The sequence below is a fragment of the Astatotilapia calliptera genome, chromosome 11 (genome assembly GCF_964374335.1).
Source record: "Astatotilapia calliptera chromosome 11, fAstCal68.1, whole genome shotgun sequence".
NCBI classification, from domain to species: Eukaryota; Metazoa; Chordata; class Actinopteri; order Cichliformes; family Cichlidae; genus Astatotilapia; species Astatotilapia calliptera.
This window is the reverse complement of record NC_137432.1, coordinates 6,739,984-6,762,810: the sequence shown is the minus strand read 5'-3', so window position 1 is coordinate 6,762,810 and position 22,827 is coordinate 6,739,984. Positions and strand designations below refer to the sequence as shown.

General features: G+C 40.1%; 2 protein-coding genes across 2 annotated transcripts; one reads left to right on the top strand and one right to left on the bottom strand.

Moving 5' to 3' along the window:
• Window positions 1-1,480: 1,480 nt before the first annotated feature.
• LOC113032597 (acidic amino acid decarboxylase GADL1-like) lies at window positions 1,481-9,071 on the bottom strand. The gene is made up of 16 exons (XM_026185589.2): window positions 8,998-9,071; window positions 8,752-8,898; window positions 7,136-7,314; window positions 5,868-5,994; window positions 5,056-5,146; window positions 4,828-4,937; window positions 4,597-4,712; window positions 3,934-4,013; window positions 3,766-3,820; window positions 3,556-3,672; window positions 3,397-3,461; window positions 2,971-3,052; window positions 2,523-2,722; window positions 2,227-2,278; window positions 2,035-2,124; window positions 1,481-1,834 (listed from the first exon to the last, which is right to left on the bottom strand). The coding sequence occupies exons 2-16, from the start codon at window positions 8,768-8,770 to the stop codon at window positions 1,661-1,663; spliced, it is 1,557 nt and encodes a 518-aa protein (XP_026041374.1). The 5' UTR covers window positions 8,771-8,898; window positions 8,998-9,071; the 3' UTR covers window positions 1,481-1,660.
• Window positions 9,072-15,828: 6,757 nt separating this feature from the next.
• LOC113032324 (voltage-gated potassium channel regulatory subunit KCNG4-like) lies at window positions 15,829-22,199 on the top strand. Its single transcript, XM_026185190.2, has 3 exons — window positions 15,829-15,966; window positions 17,850-18,629; window positions 21,177-22,199. The coding sequence occupies exons 2-3, from the start codon at window positions 17,901-17,903 to the stop codon at window positions 22,053-22,055; spliced, it is 1,608 nt and encodes a 535-aa protein (XP_026040975.2). The 5' UTR covers window positions 15,829-15,966; window positions 17,850-17,900; the 3' UTR covers window positions 22,056-22,199.
• The last annotated feature ends 628 nt before the right edge of the window (window positions 22,200-22,827 follow it).

Below are 22,827 nucleotides of genomic sequence, written 5' to 3'. Positions count from 1 at the left end.
AAATGCATCACACACATTGATGTAACCAGATTCTTACACTGGATGGCATTACCTTGGCCTCCAGTAACACTGCGAGGAACCTTGGAGTCATTTTTGACCAGGATATCTCCTTCAATGCACAAGTTAAACAAATATGTAAGACTACTTTCTTCCATTTGTGCAACATCTCTAAAGTTAGAAATATTCTGTCTCAGAGTGACGCTGAAAAGCTAGTTCATGCATTTATTACTTCCAGGCTGGACTACTGCAATTCATTATTATCAGGATGTCCTCAAAACTCCCTGAAGCCTTCAGTTGATCCAAAATGCTGCAGCAAGAGTCCTGACAGGGACTAGAATAGAGAGCATATTTCTCCTATACTGGCTTCCCTTCATTGGCTTCCTGTTAAATCCAGAATTGAATTCAAAATCTTGCTCCTCACATACAAGGTCTTGAATAATCAGGCCGCATCTTATCTTGATGGCCTTATAGTACCATATCACCCCATTAGAGCACTTCGCTCTCGCACTGCAGGCTTACTTGTTTCCCCTGTCCCCCCAGAGTATTTAAAAGTAGAATTGGAGGCAGAGCCTTCAGTTTTCAGGCCCCTCTTCTGTGGAACCAGCTTCCAGTTTGAATTCAGGAGACAGACACTATCTCTACTTTAAAGATTAGGCTTAACACTTTGCTTTTCGCTAAAGCATATAGTTAGGGCTGGACCAGGTGACCCTGAATCCTCCCTTAGTTATGCTGCAATAGGTGTGAGCTGCTGGGGGATTCCCATGATGCACTGAGTGTTTCTTCTTCAGTCGCCTTTCTCACTCACTATGACCTCTCTGCAATGAATTACACTTGTTATTAATCTCCGGCTCTCTTCCACAGCCATTCTGTCTTCCTTTCTTTCTAACTTAACCCTAACCGGTCGCAGCAGATGGCCCCGCCCCTCCCTGAGCCTGGTTCTGCTGGAGGTTTCTTCCTGTTAAAAGGGAGTTTTTCCTTCCCACTGTTGCCAAAGTGCTTGTTCATAGGGGGTCATATAATTGTTGTTTTTTTCTCTGTATGCATTATTGTAGGGTCTACCTTACAATATAAAGCACCTTGAGGCGACTGCTGTTGTGATTTGGTGCCGTATAAATAAAATTGAATTGAATTAAATTCACATTGACTTTTCACCTTCTAAGAAATATCAGTGTTTCCTCATTTTATTCTACTAAATATTTGTGTGAATAATTACTACGTAGGTTGATCTTGTTTTATGACCAAAGCTGCACTTTGTGGGTTTACAGTGACCCTGATGTTTCATGCTAAAAGAAATTTCCCTCAAAGTATCTTTGACACCATGTCATGTTTACAAGAATGGGATGGAAAACATGAAGACCGGTTTGGCTGTTACTGGCCTGCATAACAATGCATAACATAATTATTCAGGGAGCGAAAACACATGGGCATTACTGAAAGACAAATATATATTTAGATAAAACAAAACAAAACACAAATGTTATACAGCGTGTGGAATTCTGACATTTATTTTAGTTGTCTGGTTGGTATTTACAGATGAAATATTTACAGATAATCAGACATCTTTGTTATTAAGTTGCATCACTTGTCTGATAGTGCTGTGAAAATTCCTGACAGATCCATCTGTGTCATAGGAAGGCTCTTTGCATACGCCGATCATTAATCACAAGTCCTTTCCCAGATTATGGATCTCATCCAGGACAAAGTCCAGGTCCTGCCTGCTGACCTGAGGACTGATCACAACCATCCTGAAGAAGTTGGCTTTTTCTCCAAGAGGCTGGTAGCCTGTCATCATGCTGCCTGTCTTCATCATTCGCTGTTTCACCACTGGGGCCACCTAGAGGAGCAGGGTGGAAACTGCAGTGACTTTTTACTCCATATTAATGTACCAAAAGCCGGCAGCAGTGTGTGAGAGGGTCACACTTTTCTTGTTTATCACAATAGAATTCATGCATTTGCCAAACTAAAACTGAATAATCTCTTCATGTCAGCATTAGAATACATTAAAATAACCCTCTGCAGTGATGAACTCCTTACAGTGTGGAGCTTCTTCCAGAGCTCAGGACTCTCGGGAAGGTTCCTCAGGCTTGGCGGAAGGTACCAGAAGCAAACGTTTGCAAATTCAGGCTGCAGAGAAAAACAGTTTAAATAATACTGCCTTAAAGATGGAAATGAAGGTTAGCTTTAGGGGTTTAGTTTCAAGTCATGTATGAATATGCAAGTACGTACTTCCAGCACAAGACGGAATCCTTCTCTTTTCTTGATCTCCTCTGCAAGATACCTACAATTGCATCACGTCAGGTTTCAGTGTTCAGTTTAAAAAAGAGACAGAAATCAAAATGTCTTCTTGATTGATCTGAAATTTTAATATTACAATGAAACGTGGTTGCACTGCCTTCTACATTAAGGAAACTGGGAAAACTGTACTTGTTATCAGCAGTCATGGCTGTGAGACAGTAAACGTAAAAGTTAAATATAACTTTACTGTGAAGGACAACTGATAATTTCTATTTGCCCACACTGACCTTGCCATGGCGAGGGCTCTGTCCACCCTCTGCTCCAGCTCTCTGCTTCCCAAAGCCTTCCACATGAGCCAGAACTTGAAGGCGTCTGGCTTCCTGCTGCACTGCACCGACTTGTCCCCCGTGTCGTAGCTGACATCGTAGAACTTGTCCTGCTGGAAGAGATAGGAGGCCCGAGCAGAGTGGCAGCGCTGCAGGAGACTCTGAGGGAGCAGAGTGAGGAAGACTTAACAAGAAAAAAGAAATTTAATCTCTTATGATTATACTGAAATGAAAACACAGGATAGAGGATGTAAAGGGCATCTGTCCCAGCTGAACACCTGACTCACATTCTGTTGATGTGGCACATCATTGTGGATCATTGTGACATTGCTGTCACTCTTGCTGGTTTTACTGGTGGTATTCGTTTTTTCATTCAGCAAATATGACTTATCAGACTTATCAGACTCACCGTTTTGTCTCTGACCAGGAAAGCAGAGCACTGCAGAGAGGCCATCAGCATCTTGTGAGGGTTCCAAGCAACAGAGTCAACTCTTTATCAAACAAATGAAAGATGACAGAGCGAGGTTACATTCCACCTCAGTAGGATGCAGTTCTACAAGTTTACGTTCTTCTTTGAAGCCCAAATTTACCAGTAACAGAAAAGTTGGTTTGCAGATGTATAGATAGTATGTCTTGATCTTTTGATAAAGAATGAAAATCACAAGATAAAATTATAGGGACTACAATAAAAATCTGCACGATTAAATGACAACGCTTACTTGTAGAAATTAAAATATATTTCTATGTATTATACAGAGAGTTGCAGTTGTGTGTCACGCTGAAAAAAATCAGCTACTACATTGTATGCTTAGGGGGATTTGTACGTAGTGTTTACCTGTGGATGCCCTTTAACAAGTGTTTATGCTTCTTAGACATGATAGCTGCTCCTCCCCAACATGCCTGAGCACAGACAGACAGAAGAGGAAAGTACTGATGAGCAACGCTGAGCGACAGGAGGGATTAAATGAACGACTTGATTAAATAATGAGCTCACATCCACATGTAGCCACAAGTTGTGCTTCTCACAGATGTCAGCAATTTCGTCGATGGGATCGAAGGCTCCGAGCACCGTGGTTCCTGCGGTGGCGTTTACCATGAAGGGAACTGCACCCTGTGCACACAGAATGAGATATTATCCTTTGGCTCATTTCCCATTTCAAGACTCTTTGTATGGTAGCTCAGGAAAATAAGATGGTTGACTAACCTCACTTTTTGCCAACTTTATTTTCTCCTCAAGGGCTGAGGGAATCATCCTTCCTCTGAAAAAGACACGAGACAACCTCAATTCAGTCACTCTACTCTGTCTCTCTGCATTCATAGATTATCAGGAATTTTAAAGAAAAAAGGAAAGTGCGTGAAACAGACAGTGCACCTCTCATCAGTTGGGACAGTATAAACATTCTTCGTGCCGATCCCCATTAAAGCTGCTCCTTTGGAAATGGAGTAATGACACTGAAAGAGATTAAGCAAGAGTTTGTCAGTAAATATGCATGCCTGTGCTGGTTGCCGGCTTCCACAACCACACCAAATACTTCCAGATAACTCATGGGTTTTATTTTAATGTTTCCTAATGAATTACTCTTTAATCTTGAATGAAGCAAGGAAACCGTTTACTTCAGTTAATATTTGTATGAAACAGGCTACAGTATCACTGCTTTCCAGCATTAAACTTGTGCATTCAGCTCAGTTCGTTTGTATTTCTAAAGGACCGAATCACAATAGTTGCTTCAAGGTGCTTTACATGTACATTCTAAGGTAAAGTCCCTACAATATTTCAGAGAAAACCCCAACAATCATATGACCCCCTATGAGCAAGGCAAAGAAAAACTCCCTTTTAACAGGAAGAAACCTCAGAAAGAACCAGGTTCAGGTTAAGGGAGGGGTGGTCATCTATGTGATCTATGTGTTGGAGGTAAGTTATACTGAGTATTATTATATTGCTTGTTTGTAGTGAATCTTATGCAGGCAGTGACATCTTTTCTGGAAAACCAGCTAATAACACTCTAGGCTTACCCTAATTCTTATCCACACTTACCTCCTGGGACGTTAATATGACCAGTCGCGGAGCAGAAAACATGCCAACCTCTTTGAAATCTGGGCAGTAGCGGTACCTGGCCAAGTTCACAGCATATATGTTGGACAATGAGCCACCTGAAAGGTAATTGTCCCAAGATGACTTTACTTGTTAAGATAAAGATCTTTCTTGATTTCAAACATCCCATTTATTGATGTCCAGTTGGACACACAAGTATAAAGTTGAGTGTACCTGGGTTAAAGATTCCATCACCTCCTTCTTCCCAGCCAATCACCTTGATCATCTTTCTGAGCACAGCATCCTCCATTAAGGTAAACACTGGAGCCACCTCATATGTGTACCTGACGGAAACCACATATGCGTATGATTTAATGTGTAGTGTAGTTCCTGACAGAGCAGTGGACAGCATAAATATCTCCATGTGTGACTTACAGGTTTACAGTAAGTTGTATGACTCACAGATTGGTTTTGACTGCTTCAGCAATGAAGCTTGCCACCATAGAGTAGGGCTCCATCCCTGCGTACAGCTGATTGAAGAAACGGGGATGACCTACAGAGATGGGACAGAAATACAGTACACAGCTAGGATCATATACTAACTATTAGTGTGGCTTTCCTTTTAATTTGATAACATTTGTGCTGAATCATACACTTCATATTGGTGCAATGCAAATTTGTGTCACAGTCACTCAGTATGCAAGCACATCGATGAACAATTATGTATCTGGCTGTCAGGAGACCTACTTAGAGGCTCCTCTGATCTTGAAATTTGGGAAGTCGTCAAATTTGTCAGATCTTAACACTTTCTCCTCTTAAATTTTAAATCCAAGAGCATTGCATATAGACAGCTTACATCAAATCTGTCTGTAGAGCCCAGAGATATTCATTTTGTCTTCAGTTACTGACTGATTGTGCTTTTTCATGTCCTGTAAACTGGGGCATTGAACAGATTGCTTCATTGAGCACTGATGCTTATTATTACACAATCAGGTATATATTGCATGGCATATGGCTTGTGGGAAACAGAAGAAGCACCAAAAGTGAAGCTGTCATCATTAGAAATCAGTATGACAAATTGTAAAGGCAAGAAAATGTTTAGTTCAAATTTATGTTCAGTTTAAGTTTACAATAAGAGTTCTGGTTTGTTTCTTTTTGGTTTGGGCACATCATGTTAGTTGTTTTTCCTCCAAAGCAGGTGCTTAAAAATGCACATAACATAAATACACACCGTTATATACTGTAGGCAGTCGCTGAAAGTTATGAACACTCACTGGTCTTGACACTATATCTGATGGCATCTCTGCATCTCTGCAAGATCTCAGACTCCGGCTCTCCTCTGTCTCTCAGCTCGAGGTCCAGCAGCTTCTTCAGCTGCTCGGGGGAGTGCCACTCACAAACCTGGAAAACAGGCACAGAGGTGTCACTGTCAAGGTCAACCAATAACCATACTTGAAGCATATTTTACACTATCCACCATCTAAAGAGACAAAACTAAAAAAAAGCATGTTAAATATAAATTAAATATAAATATATATACATATAATTTGATTACTTTAGACAGAAACAAACAATATAATTATAACTTTAAGATTCAGTTCTGTTGTTAATGTTTTTTAAATGCTGCTGATTTTAAATGCAACCACTAACCAGTGCTTTTCCTTATTGTTGGTCATTTACATACTGTTACAGTGATGGATGTTTATATTAAATATAACTACAGTGTCAGCTCACAGCTTTGTCTTTGTTCTGTATGACGGGTCGATGTCTTTAAAATGTGAGAACACCAACCTTTGTTAGGGAGGGCCAGCCAATCACAGGTAAGTTGGTCTATAATATATATGGTTTAACAAGTAAACAAAAACAAGCTAATACAGCTCAAACTTAAGGGCTGTGCCAAAGCACGGTGTAAGATAAAATAATCAAGGATTTTATAATCCCCTGCAATTAAATGGAATTTGAATGAATAATTAAAATGTAATTATATTTTCATGCAAATTCGCAAATACTTAAATGTAGGTACACTATAATAAATATGTCAGGTTGCTACACGAAACAAAGAATATTTAAACTGTAAGTAAGTGTATGTAGTCTTTAAATAGTCATAATTAATTTTAGGTGGTGCATGTGTAATTTTAAGTCTTGCATAACTTCAGGTGTGTTACAGCAAGTGTAACAAATTATTATAATCGTTTTAAGTACTGCCAAGCTAATTTTTGGTAATTTTTTGGAATAACATCATGCATTGTAAGTGCGCTGCACTTTCCTGTAAACTCCTTTTGAAATTCAAATGTTTGCTGTGAGACAACAGTGCTAATCACCACACCACCGTGCTGCCATCTGTGTAAAATTACTTACACTATAACTGTTTCTTGTAAAAAACAAACTTGTTATCCCCTTATTCTAGAGTGCCAACTTTTAAATATTTATAGGTAAATATAATTGCACTGTACTTTCAAAGAAAGTAGTTGGAATTCCATGTTTTAAATCCATTTTAAATACCCTGGATTTCAAATAATAAATAAATACAACAATGCGTTACCTTCTCTTGGACGTTGGTGGCTTTCTTCACTGCCTCGTCCACAATGATTTCCATTGCTTGTCTGATAAAGGACTCTGCTATTTGTTCATCTGCAGTGGAGCTGCTCACATCAAAGCTGCCAGCTGGAGAACATTTTTCAGGTTGTGTCACAGGGGCCTGGCTTTCGCAGGACTTCACACCTTAAAAGAAAAAAGAAAAAAATGGGCCTTACTCTGTCTCATAAGTACAACATTTTTTTGTCCCCTTGTTGCATAAAATAAAAGAAAGGAACAACACATGTCACTTCATTACCCAGTCCTGCTTCTAGTTTCTTAATTTTCCCTCTGATTCCAACGATTTCTTGATTCACTTCAAATTCATTTCGAGGCATTAAGATCATGAATGAAAGAAACAGCTTTCATGTGATGGCAGCTTTATACATTTGTGATTTTACACAAATGTTACTTCCAGTTTAATGTTGCATAATTATCATAAAAAAATAAAGCAGCTGCATAAATGCCCATATTTGGCAGGATCCATCTGCTCTGCCCTTCTAAATGCACATGTGGGGAACCAAAAAGGCAGAGAGAGCACAGAAAACATGAAAAGAAGGAACAGTGGAGGGAGGTGGGTTTGCAAAGCAGCATGTCGAGGCAGCAGCGACTCCATGCAGGTTGGAGCAGCATAAATAGCACACACCATGTCTAATTTGCCAATAGGATGCACATAACATATCAGCCGAGTCATCAGATAATGTGGGCTGGCACTGAGATGAGCTGATAGGCTGATTGCAGCCCTTCCTGACTCTGCGGATTGCTTGAACTAACCCTGTGCTCAAGCGTCACCTGCCACTTAACTGTACTTTACGTTACCTTTTCCCTGTGTAAGTGTAACTTTAAAATCTCACTGTGCTATGCCCTCTCATGTCTTGTCATATCTTTCTTGCACTCCTTTGGCATGATTGTCCAAGTTGTCACCTGACCTCTGAGCTGACTGACCTCTGGCCTTGTCAGTTATGGCAACAGTCCAAATTGTAGGACTTAATGAACTCAGTCACCCTCAAAACAAACTGCTGCTTATCTTTTGAACTCCATTCCAGTAATTCAATTAAAGACAAATGTTACTTTTCAATTTGAAAAGAACAATTTCAAATTCAGTTTTTTTCCTTTTAGCGTTATCTCAAGGCCGGGCTATTTCCAGCAGATACAGAGCAGTGCAGAGAGATAACAAATAGAATATTTAAAGGTCTTTAAAGCGACAAGTTTAGATGTGTGGAAGCCTTTCTGAGGAACTGAGTTAAAGAATTCAAAATACTTTTTTACTTTTTAAAATGTTTTTCCTTCCCTCTGAGTGTTGTTCCAAAATTTGATGAGGTTATCAAGCTCAAAACATCATTTTTAGTTGTTATTCTTGCAGGAATACTGATTGATTTCTACTGTGCATGAATAAAATATAAAGAATAAAAATACAAAATGACTTTAAACATATCAGAGCATTACATTTATGAAAGAATATAATTTATAGCGCCTAAAAAGATGCAGCATGTGCTAGTTTGTGCTAAGTGAAGTGCATATAACATAAGTGTTATAAGTGATCTTTTGCAAACTAAACTAAAAGTTCCACTGAAAAAGTCTTACCATTAATGTGTCTCTCCATATTTGATGAAATTTCCCAGCTGTGATGCTGCCTTATTTTGTGCCTCTTCTTTATTGCACATTACCACTAAGCCGTCCTATTTATACACAGAAGGACGGACTCTTCTGATGTCATGGAATTTCCCAGATCTGGGTTTGGATGCACAGTAATCAGTAACATCTGCACCACTACACAAACTTACCAGCTAATACCACTGATAGTTATGCTGACTTATGTTTTTACTGTACCTTACTGTTCTTTGATTGGAGGTTAAAAAAGAAACCCTGCACAATGCAGCTGTACAGTTATGGCCGTGAAACACAGAAATAGACGTGCAAAAGTGCATCAAAGAGAAGTGCAATTGATCTCAAGGTTGTGTAACAAACGTTTAGGTAGCTGCATGCAGCTGAGCACCACCAAACTGCTGGACTGAACATTGTCCTTTTACCCCTGTTGTGGAAAATTACTGAAACTGCCCTTACTGTGGAAAGTTACAGAATCTCTCAATTTCGGTTATGTGGTGTATTTTATTGATAGCTAAAAAACAAAACAAAAAACATAATTAAATGCATGAGCTTCAGCAATTAGCAACAGCAAAAAAAGCAAAATGATGTGCACAAAAAGTCCTAGACAGGACATGAGAAGGAGTATTTTTTGTGTGTGTTGGAAAAGGACTCCAAGTGGTTAATCTTTAGCTTAAAATATAATGAAAACACATTTCTGGCCAAGGTGGCGTGTGCATTACAAGGATGCTCAGAAGTGGCAGAAACAGCGATGATTATAACTAGGATGATAATGACAGTTACAGAATGCATTCGCTTCAACTGGGTTGACAAATGAAGCCAAAAACTGCACTTCCTCAAGCTGCCACTTGAGGATTGCTCCAATGAGTGTGGACTCACACAATGGCCAACTTTACAGCATTAAACAGCACGTTTACAGCGTGTATGGACAACCTCTCCTTCATAGAAACTGTAAGGCGGGTGAAAAGAAATCATCACAGAGTTATACTGATAAGGCCTTCAGTTAAGCCTGCGGCTCCTTTGATTGACAGGTGTTCCAGCACTGGCAGTTGTAACCCATGGTGTTTCACTCCTTCTAAATCAAGTCACTGATGTGGACGTCTCAACCATGTTTGTGGCGTTGGCGCCTTTTGGATAATTTTTAATGGGAGTTTTGGTGAGCAGCATTCTAGTATTTTATTAGTCTGTTACTTAGCATTATATCCTGCCGGGCATGCATTGAGTTGGATCCATGCATAGCAAAAGTCCAGTAGCAGTTTTTTTCCCTTTAACCTCTTGCCTTTATCAGACAGCTGATTTGGGGAAAAAAATCATTAAAGAATGATAAAGTTCATACAGTTTGTAACCCTTACCCATTATTGAACCTACATGCAACGTGGAGCAGTTGAGCAATAAAGCCCTGCAGCTTTAGTACAGCACTGTAACAGGTTTATGCTGCTGCAGACCCACAACCATCCTAAATCCTCTGCTACTGATTTATTGCCTTCCTAGAGAGAAGGAGGGGCTTCTTAGAAACTGGAGCCTTCATCTTAGAGATAAGATAAGAAATAAGCGGCATCAATATCCCTTAACGCAATCCAGAGACAAAGTTTTAAATGGAAAAGATTGATTTATCATTAACTATTAATTATAGTCCTGGGAGCTCATGCAAAAATGTAAAATGCCATTTACTTTTAACCCTCTCATGCACAACCAAGTCCTGCAGTGGTACTTCTGAGTAAAAAAACTCATAAAATATGTATGTGGGGTAGTCAGGTTGTTAGTTTTTAATTGTTGCAAATCTGCAACGCCTGCCTTGAGAGGGTTAAAAAATGTTTCCAAACACACTGATCCTGTTAAAAAAGTGTCCACAGCTGTTTTGCCACTTTGTTGGCTGCAGTCTCATCTATTTTTCATCTTTTTTCGTTTTGCACTTCTTTGTCTTCATGACTGTTAGGACCTCCAAGCCTGTAGTTATGTCTTTAAGTCTGACATCATTAGCCATGTCTGGGCCCAAACTCCGCTGCAGGTCCCTAAGTCAAATGATCATTGCAGCATTACTGAGAGTTGAAAAACTGTCTAAATTCTTTCATCTGTAACAAAATGATCAGTGTGGCTGCTCTACCAGGTGTAACAATCCGGTCGTAAAGTCTGACGTCACTAGCCGCGTCTGGGCCTAAACTCCGCTGCAGGTCCATATATCAAACGATCACTATGGCATTACTGAGAGTTGAAAAACTGTCTAAAGTCTTCCATCTTTAATAAAATGATCAGCGTTCTGCTCTACCAGGTGTAACAATTGAGTTTAACATTCAGGCATCCATGAAAACGGAATTTATGACATTTAACGGAGTTAGAAGTTAGCAGGAAGTTAGCTCGCTAGCTTCTATCTAAATACAATATAGCATGTCCTGACTGCGGGGTTTTGGAAATTAAAACGTACAGCTCTGTTATCACTTCCAACATAAATGAAAACAGAAAGCTAAACAGCAGTGATGTTGTAGGGTTACTGAAGTTTGGGTAGCTGATATATAATGATGTGCTACGTGACCGCTAGTGACACAGCTATGTTAGCATAATATAAACAAGCTAACTGTTTTTCCACTCGATAAAAGTTAACGTGAGTGTTCTCGGTGGTCAGGAACAAATGTAATCGCATGGCAGGATGCTGTAAAAGGACCAAACTTCAGCCAGGAGAACAACTGAGATAATCCATCCACAATACGAGGTTAGTCATTCATATACTGCTGCATGGGCTGGGCTGTAGTTACATCCTAAGGTTTTAAAAACTGAGCTTAAATAAATGATTAGCGGTAATAAAAGCCGAGGGAGGTCAACAGTGATCACTGACTGTTTTAGGAGCTTTTTGAGATCAAATAGAAGAAAATACAAAACATTAAACATGTTAACAACACAAAAGCCATATTAAACGCAGACTACTTTAGGCCCGGAAGTAGGATTCCTCACGTCATCACTTAACGACCGGATTAAATTTAACATCCAGGCATCCATGAAAACTGAATTTATGACATTTAACGGAGTTAGAAGTTAGCAGGGAGTTAGCTCGCTAGCTTCCATCTAAATATAATATACCATGTTCTGACTGAGGGATTCTGAAAAAATTTAAACGTACAGCTCTGCTATCACTTCCAACATAAATGAAGACAGGAAAGTAAACAGCAGCGACGTTTGTAGGGTTACTGAAGTTGGGCTAGCTGGTTTAAAATGATGTGCTACATGATCGCTAGCGTGACAAAGCTATGTTAGCATAACATAAACAGTAAAGCTGAAGGACAAACACTAATGAACGGAGGACTTTTTTCCACTCGTTAAAAGTTAATGTGAGGGTTCCCAATGGTTAGGGGCAAATGCAGGATGCTGTAAACAGACCAAATGTCAGTCAGGAGAACCACAGAGATAATCCATCCACAATACGAGGTTAGTCATTAATATACTGCTGCATGGGCTGGGTTGTAGTTACATATAAGGGTTTAAAAACTGAGCTTTAAAATGATTAGTGGTAATAAAAACCGAGAGAAGCCGACAGTGATCACTGACTGTTTTTAGGGGCTTGTTGAGATTAAATAGAACAAGATACAAAGCATTAAAACATGTTAAAAACACAACACACAACATGCAGACTACTTTGGGCCCGGAAGCAGGATTCATCAGGTCATCACTTAAAGACCGGATTCATTATCAGTTAGAGCTCCTCCTCATCTTTTTTTCTTCTTCTTCTTCTTCTTCTTCTTCTTCTTCTTCTTCTTCTTCTTCTTCGGTGCAACCATATAAATACAGTGTACCCCTTTGGCCCTTTTCTACAATTCCCCTGTAGGAGAGGTTGGTGTCATTTCTTTCCCAACACTGTAAAATGCTCATATAATGTATATTTATCCACCCTGTTTCTGATTGTGATTTTAGTTCAGTTATTGTCATCATTGTGCCTGTTTTTGTTAGATGCTAGAAATGTGCAGTATGTGTGTGCCACAAATGTGTTTTAGGGGCCATTAATGCTAGGATGAATATATAATTCTGGCTAGCTTGGAAGCTGTGATGGGTTGAGCTAACCCTCTTCCCCACTGTTTGTATTTGGTCGTAGGAGCTGGAGCGAGCAAGTTATTTATTTGGAGGTCTTTCTTTCTTTTACCTTTCTTTGTCAGGTATGTCGGATTTGTGTTGGTGTTTTTCTTTTAATCTTATGTCAAATATGTTCCATGTAAGTTCATCCTTTATGTTTAATGTAAAAATAAATGCAGCCCTTTTCCTGTGGGAGAGGAGCTGGAGCGGCAAGTTATTTACTTGGAGGTCTTTCTTTCTTTTACCTTTCTTTGTCAGACACAACGCAAGAACTGCTATGTTTATTGCTATTTTCTGTTATTACTTGCACATCATTAAGGTAATAATACTTCCTTGCTTTTACTTAGAATTATGACTGCAGGTCATATGTCCAGTCGGGTAAACCAGCTTTCTCACCGAGACAGACTCATGAACTAGCCACTGTGAAGCCACTCTCTAGAATACCACTTTCACAGGGACTCAAGTAAGCTAGGGGCTAAGGCGTCCCCCAAAGTTCACATTTAAACGTTGTCATTTTTTGTCTAGATGCTAGTGTTAATAATTATTTTAGTTGTTTTTCTCAGCTTACTCCTACAGGATTATCCTGTGAGCAACCTCTGTGCCGTGCAATGGTATAAATAGGAATTTGAACGTGTCTCCTTTAATTGACTCTGGTGGAACGCATTTTAAGGTTTCAGTGTTTGATCACTGCCATGTTGGTATTTAGAGCCACAGGTGACAAGCTTTGACAAAGAGGGTGGAGTTTCATTGGCAATCTTGGATAACGAGGTGTATCCACAGATCTGGGTACATCCCAAAAGCACAGCTAGTTGCTAGTTATGCTGAGCAATAGACAGATTAAAGGGCAGAATTTTACTCACTAAAACTGGAGCACAAACCTTTCTATCTGTCACACAATCCATTTGCATCACCATCATCATAAGTGTCTCAAAATAATATAGTTAAAGCCTAGAAGACAACTGCTGGCTATAGCAGGCATCCACCTGTATATCAGCGTGCTTATGTTCCTAAAATTAAGCCTTAATGAAGTTTAAGTAAGTCATTAGATTTCACCCACTGTAAATTTGTTTAAAGAGGAAAACAGCTATTTTTGTATGAGGCTGCAAATACTCTTGGTTCTGCTGGATATTTAAAGTGTGGGAATCCATGGAGATGACTCTTTCAGAGGTAATGCAGTTCTTGCATTTCTGCTGCAGAGGATGCAGCTTGGATAAACTGTAGCTGCAGGTTTGACTGTTGCAGTGGGATGAAACTATCTATCAAATTGTTGCTTGCGGATCTGCAAGATTTCAACCCATTACGGTGTAGTGTGTTAGCAATGGTGTTCCTACTGACTGTGGCCCCAGATACCTTGATATTAATAACATGCTCCTCCCATTTTGAGCTGACCCACCAGCTTTCTTGTGACCGTTTGCACCTCATCGCTGTAGCGGTGGTTTGATCCCTGTGTGCTCCAGTCTCCGTTCCAAACATCCTTGGGCGAGATACTAACCCTAAGTTGCTCTCCAATGGATTAATTGAAATATGAATGTGTGTGACAGAAAGCTGTTTGAGTGCTCCGGAAGTGTAGTAAAGTGCTGTATAAGAACCAGTTCTTTCATCATTTACCCATGAGGCATGGAGTTCTAGACAGACAACGACTGATATTTCTTCCATTTCTGAATAACTGCCCCAACAGTTGTCACCTTCTCACCAAGCTTCTTGCTGATGCAGCCTTGTGCAGGTCTACAGTCTTGTCCCAGACATGCCACCTTTGTCATGTTTCGGCTGTGTGGCAGGCAGGGATTGGACCCAAACGCAAACTCACGGGGACAGAACTTGAACTCAAAAGCACAGCTTTATTGCTGGAAAATAGAACACAAGCAATACAAAACTAAACTGGGAAAAGCTAATTATAACACATACAAGAAGACACGGGGAGAATCTCACACACAGCATGAGGGACGACACAACACTGACTCAGAGAAACACAGGGTTTAAATACACTGGGGAGTAACGAGGGGAATGAGACACAGAAGCAGGGCACAGCTGGGAGAAATCAGGACTGACGAGACAAGCAAAGCAGGACACATTCACATAAGACACGGACCTTCAAAGTAAAACAGGAAGGATCACACAGAGACGCGAACTTGACACAGTGGAGACAGCAACTAAGAAACAGAGACATAAACCATAAGGCAGAGGACTCTAAGAACCGAGAGACACAGAGGGGAACTCAAACATGCAGACACAGACTTACACAGAACAGAGAGGACACAGAGAAACATGAAGGGCAAGGGATCGAAACTAGAATCCATAGAATAACTCACACAAGTACAATAATACAAACATCACAAAGAACTAAAAACGCTGGGTCAGGAGACCCAGGACCGTGACAACCTTAGGACACAGCCAATCTGTCTGAGCCAGAATTCTGGCTGGGTTGTAAGGGATCAAATACTCAATTCATAACTTTGAGTTTTTTTGTGGAATTTTGGTTTATCTCCTCCCATTAAAATGAACACTGAGAGAGACTGTTCTTTTCTTTGTAACTAAGCAGACTTACAAATTCAACATACTTATTTCTCCAACTGTATGTATCTGTAAATGATGAGTTCTGTTGTGCACATTCATGCCATACACACATGTATACAGCATAAACTCCAACTGCACAATCTGACTACAGTTGGTATTATGATGACACTTAATGCATGTTTGGCTCTTTATTCTCTTTATATCCTCTTGATATATCTCATTAATCCCACTTTCTGTAGATGAGTTGGCATTTCGACATTTAAGCCCAAAGCTTAGAGATGCAGTGTGACAGAAGTTAATGGATGATGTTTGGATCAGACTCAAAGAGTCGTGATTATGTTCAGGCTGATTACAGGGTCATGCATTAGTCACCCAAACGGTGGACCATTGAGAGGAGAGAGAGGGAGGAAAAGATAAACAGATGGATCATCTGGGACGGCTTTGTTCATTCTGGGCTTGAGCTTCTCTTACACTTGAGACGTGTAAGAATTAATGACAAATTTCCGTGCAGTAATTGGACATTACTTTTTATGAAATTCAGTGCTAAATGTTTCACACACAGCAGCAATATTTGGAATATTTAGAGGCATTTTGAACGGACTGGTATCACAACACAGATTTAAGGTAAGTTTCGTATCCTATCATGACTAAAGTGGTGGATTTACCAGAAAACGTGTTGTGCTTTTGCTAAGAGATGTTGGTTAAGCAAATTGTAGTTATGTGAGAAAAAAACCCAAGTGTTTGAATGATATTTAAGTAGGGAAAATAACTGCAGGCACAGAGCCAAAGAGAGGCCAATAGTGGCCATCCTACATACACCCTTCTTAGAACTGGTTATACCCAGTAAAAGCAATTTTTCTAGCAGATTTTCTAAAAATAATTTCTTTATTATTTAAACAACACAACCACCTGTTGGAATTTGTATGGGCTACAACAAAAACTGTCCACATAATTAAATTTGACAGTAGTGTATGATCTGAAACACCTTCCTTGTAGCAGACTTCTATAAGGGACGGTTTTCAAGATGTAAAGTTTAAGTGAGTAATGGAAAAAAAAAATGTCTGACTTGGCTACTTAATGTCTGTCACCATTGTTGTGCGTCTGATGTTAGAATGATTACCAGCTACATCAATAGCTACATCAAACTCAAAGTCAAAAAGAGAAAGAAAATAACAGAAATAAATAGATTTTAAATCTGCATGCATTTATTATTATTATTATTATTATTAAAAACAGAATAAAAATAAGCCTATACAAAATAACAGCAGATTAACCTGGTTAACCGGAAAAGATTTAAACAGTTTTTTTTCCAACAACTCCACAGATTCAGCTAAAAGGAGCTAAACTGTTCCAAAACATTGGAGCCACAGACTGAAAAGCTCCCCTGTCTCCCCTGGTCTTCAGTCTTATGAGGGACAGCTAATAGATTTTGAGCTTGTGAGCGAAGACAGTAAACAGCATTGTGTTTAACAAGAAGATGAGTCATGTAGTCTGGAGGTTGTCCATGCAAGGGTGAGAATATTAAAATTAATTCTAAAATAAACTGGGAGTCAATAAAGAGAATAAAATGTCAGCTTGCTTGCTAGAGTCTGTTAAGAGTCTGACCGTAGCATTTTGTGTTGCTTGGAGACATGGCTGAGATTTATCTGCTATAATCTAGGTGCAGTGACACAAAAGCCTTAACATTTCAGAAGAGTAGACTATAATTCACAATTTTGAAATATTCCTTAAATAAAAGAAACAGAAAAGTGAAAACTCACTGGTTCGGGATAAACAGTCAATTAGGGTGTATAGCCTATGCAGCTGGTGAGGCTTAAAAGACACATACAGTTGAATGTCATTAGCATAGAAATGCTAAAAAACGGCAGGCACAAAGATTAAATGATACCTACTTAAGAAAGCATGTAAAATCAGAATAACGGTGGACCCAGGATTGAACCTTGTGGAGGTTAAACAAGCAATCTAAGAGGAGAAGGTGTACGCGCGAACAAAATGTCCTTCTAGAGCAGGGGTGGGGAACTCCAGGCCTAAAGGGCCGATGTCCTGCAGGTTTTAGATGTGTCCTTGATCCACCACAGCTGATTTAAATAGCTAAATTACCTCCTCAACATGTGTTGAAGTTCTCCAGAGCCCTGTCATTTAATTCAGATGTGTTGACCCAGGGTGATATCTAAAACCTGCAGGACACCAACCCTTGAGGCCTGGAGTTCCCCATCCCTGATCTAGAAGAAAAGGAGGATGATGAATCTACTGATTATTCAGAGATAGAAGCCAAAATCTTGAATAGTAATCAATAGTATCAAAGACAGCACTAAATTCAAGCGGTATGAGTACAGAACAATTTCCTACATTAGGCGCCATTAGAAGATCATTGTAGACCTTTAAAAGAGCAGTTTCAGTTACATACTGGCATTGAAGTGTATGATGGTTAATATACAGCTAATATAAGAGGGTAGGCCACTCATCGATCACCATGTATGAATTTTTAATGTAATCAATCTTTTCAGACTTTACCATAACTACAGTCCAGCTCTTCAGCCAAATACCCACGTACCACCATGGCTATCATTGGCGCTGGCTTTGATGACCATTCCTTTAGCAGTGATGAGAGTTACAACCACCTCTTCATAGATACAGAGAACACTGAAGTCAAAGGCTTGTACTTCCAGCGTGGTCAGCTGCTCCGTGGACGTGATGCCTCTTGGTTTGTGGATCCTTCCTTGCGGGCCCTCATCAATGTGGGAGGTATCCGGTATGCTTTTCCCTGGAGTACTTTGGAAGATTTCCCCCAGAGTCGCCTGAGTCACCTCCACTCCTGCACCACCCTGAGAGAGATAGCAGAGTTTTGTGATGACTACGACCCCTTGTGTCATGAATTCTTCTTTGATCGAGACCCTTTAGCCTTTCAGATGATCTTCAACTTCCTGGGCCGTGGGAAGCTCCGCGTGCTGCAGGATGTCTGCAATGTAGCTCTGCATACTGAGCTGCTGTACTGGGGCATTGATGTAGGACAGATGGCACCCTGCTGCCACCACCGCATGATGTGCTCAGTGGATGAGGTGGTGCAGCACCAGCGCAAGGAGGAAGAGTGGAGGGAGAGGAGAAGAGTGATGAGAGCAAATGCAGAGCAGGGAAGCTTCTTCCACAAGCTGGGAGAAGCAGTGGAGAACCCCCACTCTGGTTTTGCAGGCAAAGTGTTTGCCTTCATGTCTGTCATGATGGTTGTGGTCACTGTAGTCAGCCTGTGCATCAGCACCATGCCAGACCAGCAGCAGCAAGAATCTATTGTATGTACCAACCAAAGCAATGGTGTGCACGACCATGTTTTTTTTTAACTCCAAATATGAAATGAGAGTTTGCACTGTGGCACAGTTTATGATAAATAAGGGTCATTTTGAACTGTGAATCATGCAAAGCTACTCTTTAAAGTCCCATTTAAAGCTCACAGTACGTATTGGTATTATCTGCATTTTACCAGCCCTGGTACACTAGATATTAAGTTTGAACTGCAATATTCTAGTGTATTGCTTGTATTGCAATACTATAGCTTAATGCTTCAGTCGGAGTGGAAGCATATTTTTTTGTTAGTATTGGCCACTTTGGCCAGTGGGGTCATTTTAAGGGAAAATGTCTTAATGTGCAGCTGTGACTCAGGACGTAGTTTGAATTGTCTACAAATTGGGATGTTGGTAGTGGTGTGCAGATCGATATTGAAATATCGATTCTTCTGATACTAGTAATTTATGTTCTAGAATTGATTCTCATATTAAAATATCAATATTTTAGTACTTTCTGGTAAATTTGTAGTTTATCATTAACAGGAACACAGTGTAGTGCCATATCACCCTATTAGAGCACTTCGCTCTCGCTCTGCAGGCTTACTTGTTGTTCCTAGAGTATTTAAAAGTAGAATGGGAGGCAGAGCCTTCAATTTTCAGGCCCCTCTTCTGTGGAACCAACTTCCAGTTTGGATTCGGGAGACTTTTAAGATTAGGCTTAAAACTTTCCTTTTTGCTAAAGCATATAGTTAGGGCTGGATTAGGGGACCCTGAATCCTCCCTTAGTTATGCTGCAATAGACGTAGGCTGCCGGGGATTCCCATGATGCATTGAGTTTTTCCTTTCTAGTCACCTTTCTCACTCACTATGTGTTAACAGACCTCTCTGCATCGAATCATATCTGTTATTAATCTCTGGCTCTCTTCCACAGCATGTCTTTCTGCCGGAGGTTTCTTCCTGTTAAAAGGGAGTTTTTCCTTCCCACTGTCACCAAAGTGCTTGCTCATAGGGGGTCATATGATTGTTGGGTTTTTCTCTGTATCTATGAAGCGCCTCGAGGCGACTTTTGTTGTGATTTGGCGCTATATAAATAAAATTGAATTGAATTGAATTGGAAAGAAACTATATCATTCAGGTCGTCTAAATTGGATGGAACTACTTCCGCTTACGCCTTTCATGGTCATATGCGAAATATGCCTGTATAAATGTGTCGCGGCCCCTGGCGTGCACACTCACAACAATGGCTGAGTGTAAACGGAGTCATGTGTGGACGTATTTTACCTCCACATAAAGCCAAGACGCAGTTTGCCATACATGTGGCAAGACAGTGAGGTGTTGTTAAACACCTCAGGGTAAATCCTATCACAGAATATGATGAGCTTATGTTGAGGCGAACTGAAGAGGAGGAGAGGGACAGGTGCAGCTGGGGCAAGACAGACATCTCTCGCAGAGTCCTTTAGTGCTGCAGGCAGGCAATGTGTTCAAATAGCGCACAACTTCAGTTTTTTTTATTTCTATATGATAATTCTGCATTATTAAGCAATAAAAACAAGTAGTCTGATGTCCTGTAATCATTATGAAGCTATATTATTACAATTACATAATACAATTATATATTGTATTATGAAATACTGTACAATGAAACATTAAGTTTTTGTACACAGCATCAGTATCATCGATACCATGAATTTTACTTGGTATCTGATCAGAAAGCAAATCAGTGGTATCGCACATCACTAGATGTTGGTGGTTTACTCTGTCTTCTCCAGCCAGAATGTCAAAGTATCCAAGAGCAAAATACTGAACCTACCGCCCCCGGTGCATCCATCAGACTGCGATGGTGCTTAGGTATAAAAAAAATCTCTTACATGAATAGATGTATGATTGTGTGAATGAGGCTTTGAGTAAAAAGTGCTTTGATTGATCAGTCAGAGTAGAAAAGTGCTATTTAACCACCAGTCAATTTAATGTGACTTTAAAATTTGGAACAACCTTTAGAGAGTTGATAAATAAATTCAGTTAGACCTCTTTGATCAGTCAGTACTTACTGTACTTTCGTTATGTTTCTAAGTTGAACCATGTGTGGAACTTCAAATTTGACCCAATGAATTAGATTCTGTAGTTTCTGACAGTATTTATAAGTTTTTAGTTTTATCCTTGTTTAGTTGCTCATGTATTTATTTGTTGCTACTAGGTAGATATAAAAAGAATTTATATAGCTGCAATCTGCCACGTGTATGGCACCACAAAATTGCTTGGCTCACAGTTGGAACCACTGGCATCAGCAATTTTGTGGCAATTTTTTACAGATGGAAATTACCTTGACCAACACTATGTAACAATTAGCTCTCAAACCGGTCAAAATGTGGTCTGGTTTTCAAAGGGAAAACAGGCTACATATTAGCACAACCATCATCATAACCTTGGTGGAAGAAAGGTACTAAACTAGTGTTTTGCACCAATGCTGGTTATCAGCCTACAAGATAATTATTAAATTGTGTACATTTAGATCAATTAAATTTACCAATGGATTTCTGTCTTTTGTTACTCTTGCAGGGTGAATGCTCTCAGAAGTGCCGAAACATGTTCTTGGTAGAGTCGATTTGCGTGGCTTGGTTCACTTTGGAGTTTCTGGTGCGATTTTTCCATGCACAGAGCAAGCTGGAGTTCATTCAGGGACCACTCAACATCACTGATATAGCCGCCATCTTGCCCTACTATGTTTCCCTGTTTCTTGAGTTTAAGGACGAAACAGTGCACGATATTGTTGCTGGTGCAGGGAAGAGCACTCTAGATAAACTGGGTCTAATCCTGCGTGTGATGAGGGCCTTGCGTATCATGTATGTCATGAAGCTGGCCCGTCACTCTATGGGTCTGCAGACTCTGGGGCTGACCATGCAGCGAAGCGTGACTGACTTTGGCCTGCTGCTGCTCTTCATCTGTGTCGCCGTGGCCCTCTTTTCTCCACTTGTCCACCTTGCTGAAAGTGAGCTGGCTCCAAATGCTGCTAGAACCCCCCAGCTAATGTTCAGCAGCATCCCAGCATCATACTGGTGGTCCATCATCTCCGTGACCACCGTGGGGTATGGAGACATGGTGCCACGCAGCATTCCCGGCCAAGTGGGGGCGCTAATCATCATCTTAGCAGGGATCCTCATCCTGTCCTTCCCTTCCACATCTATCTTCCACACTTTTAACCGCACTTACAATGAACTTAAAGAAGAGCACAAGAGGCTGTGGAAGGAAGAGAGGGGTGCTGAGCTTGCCACTGGGGCTGAAGAAAGCATGAAAGAAAGAGAAACATGGCCTGATAATTGGCCTGAAACTGATTTTCTGCCTGATCTAGATGATCATTATTACCTCTCCATGAAAGACATTCAAATGCTGGATAAGAACACAAGCCATCAACCACTTATTGCTCCTGCTACATTTTGATTATATGAAAATACATTCCTGATGGGACTTGGTGTACACTCAGAAAAGCTGTAGGAGGTAGAAAATATGGATATGGACATTATTTTTGTGATGATTGTGATAGCAAACTGGAAACTGCACCTAGAACAGAAACAGCTGCATTATACTGATAACAAAACTTCCGTTCTCAGGAAGCATCTGCACAGACAGATGCTAACACAAAGCTAGCCAAGAACCGAAACTAATGTTAAGGCAGTGATGAGCAGTAAGGGTTGTTGCAATGCAGCCTTTATTTTTTTCTCTTCAAGTTCCTACAGTAGTGTTCATATGTAAATGGTACAAAAAAAATCATGTGTCCTAAGTAGGACAGGGATTTGTGTTGGTGTGTGGGACTGTAGCTTAAGGTTTATATTAACAGTGTGTAATACATTACTTTTTGAGTAATCATCCCAACATTGTTCACCTACCTTTGTCGCGTCTGCTTAAATGTAAATGTAGTGTATAACTGATTTATTATTTGAGTACTGTGAACATTTACTGTAATATACATTACCTAAACTTATATAGACTTTGGGTATGCATATTTATATGTGCTGTGAAACATGTCACGGTCCGGGGAAGTGTTATGTTAAACCTTGAATTTCTGTGAAACTTCCTATCTGTTCAGTCTGTGTTTGGGTGCGCCTTTTCGCTTCGGCCTTTCAGCCTTCTGACAAAACGATCCACAAATTCATTAGTTTCTTGGTCAAAAAGGGGATAGACCTACATTTGATAGTGGGAATTAGAGGCAGAC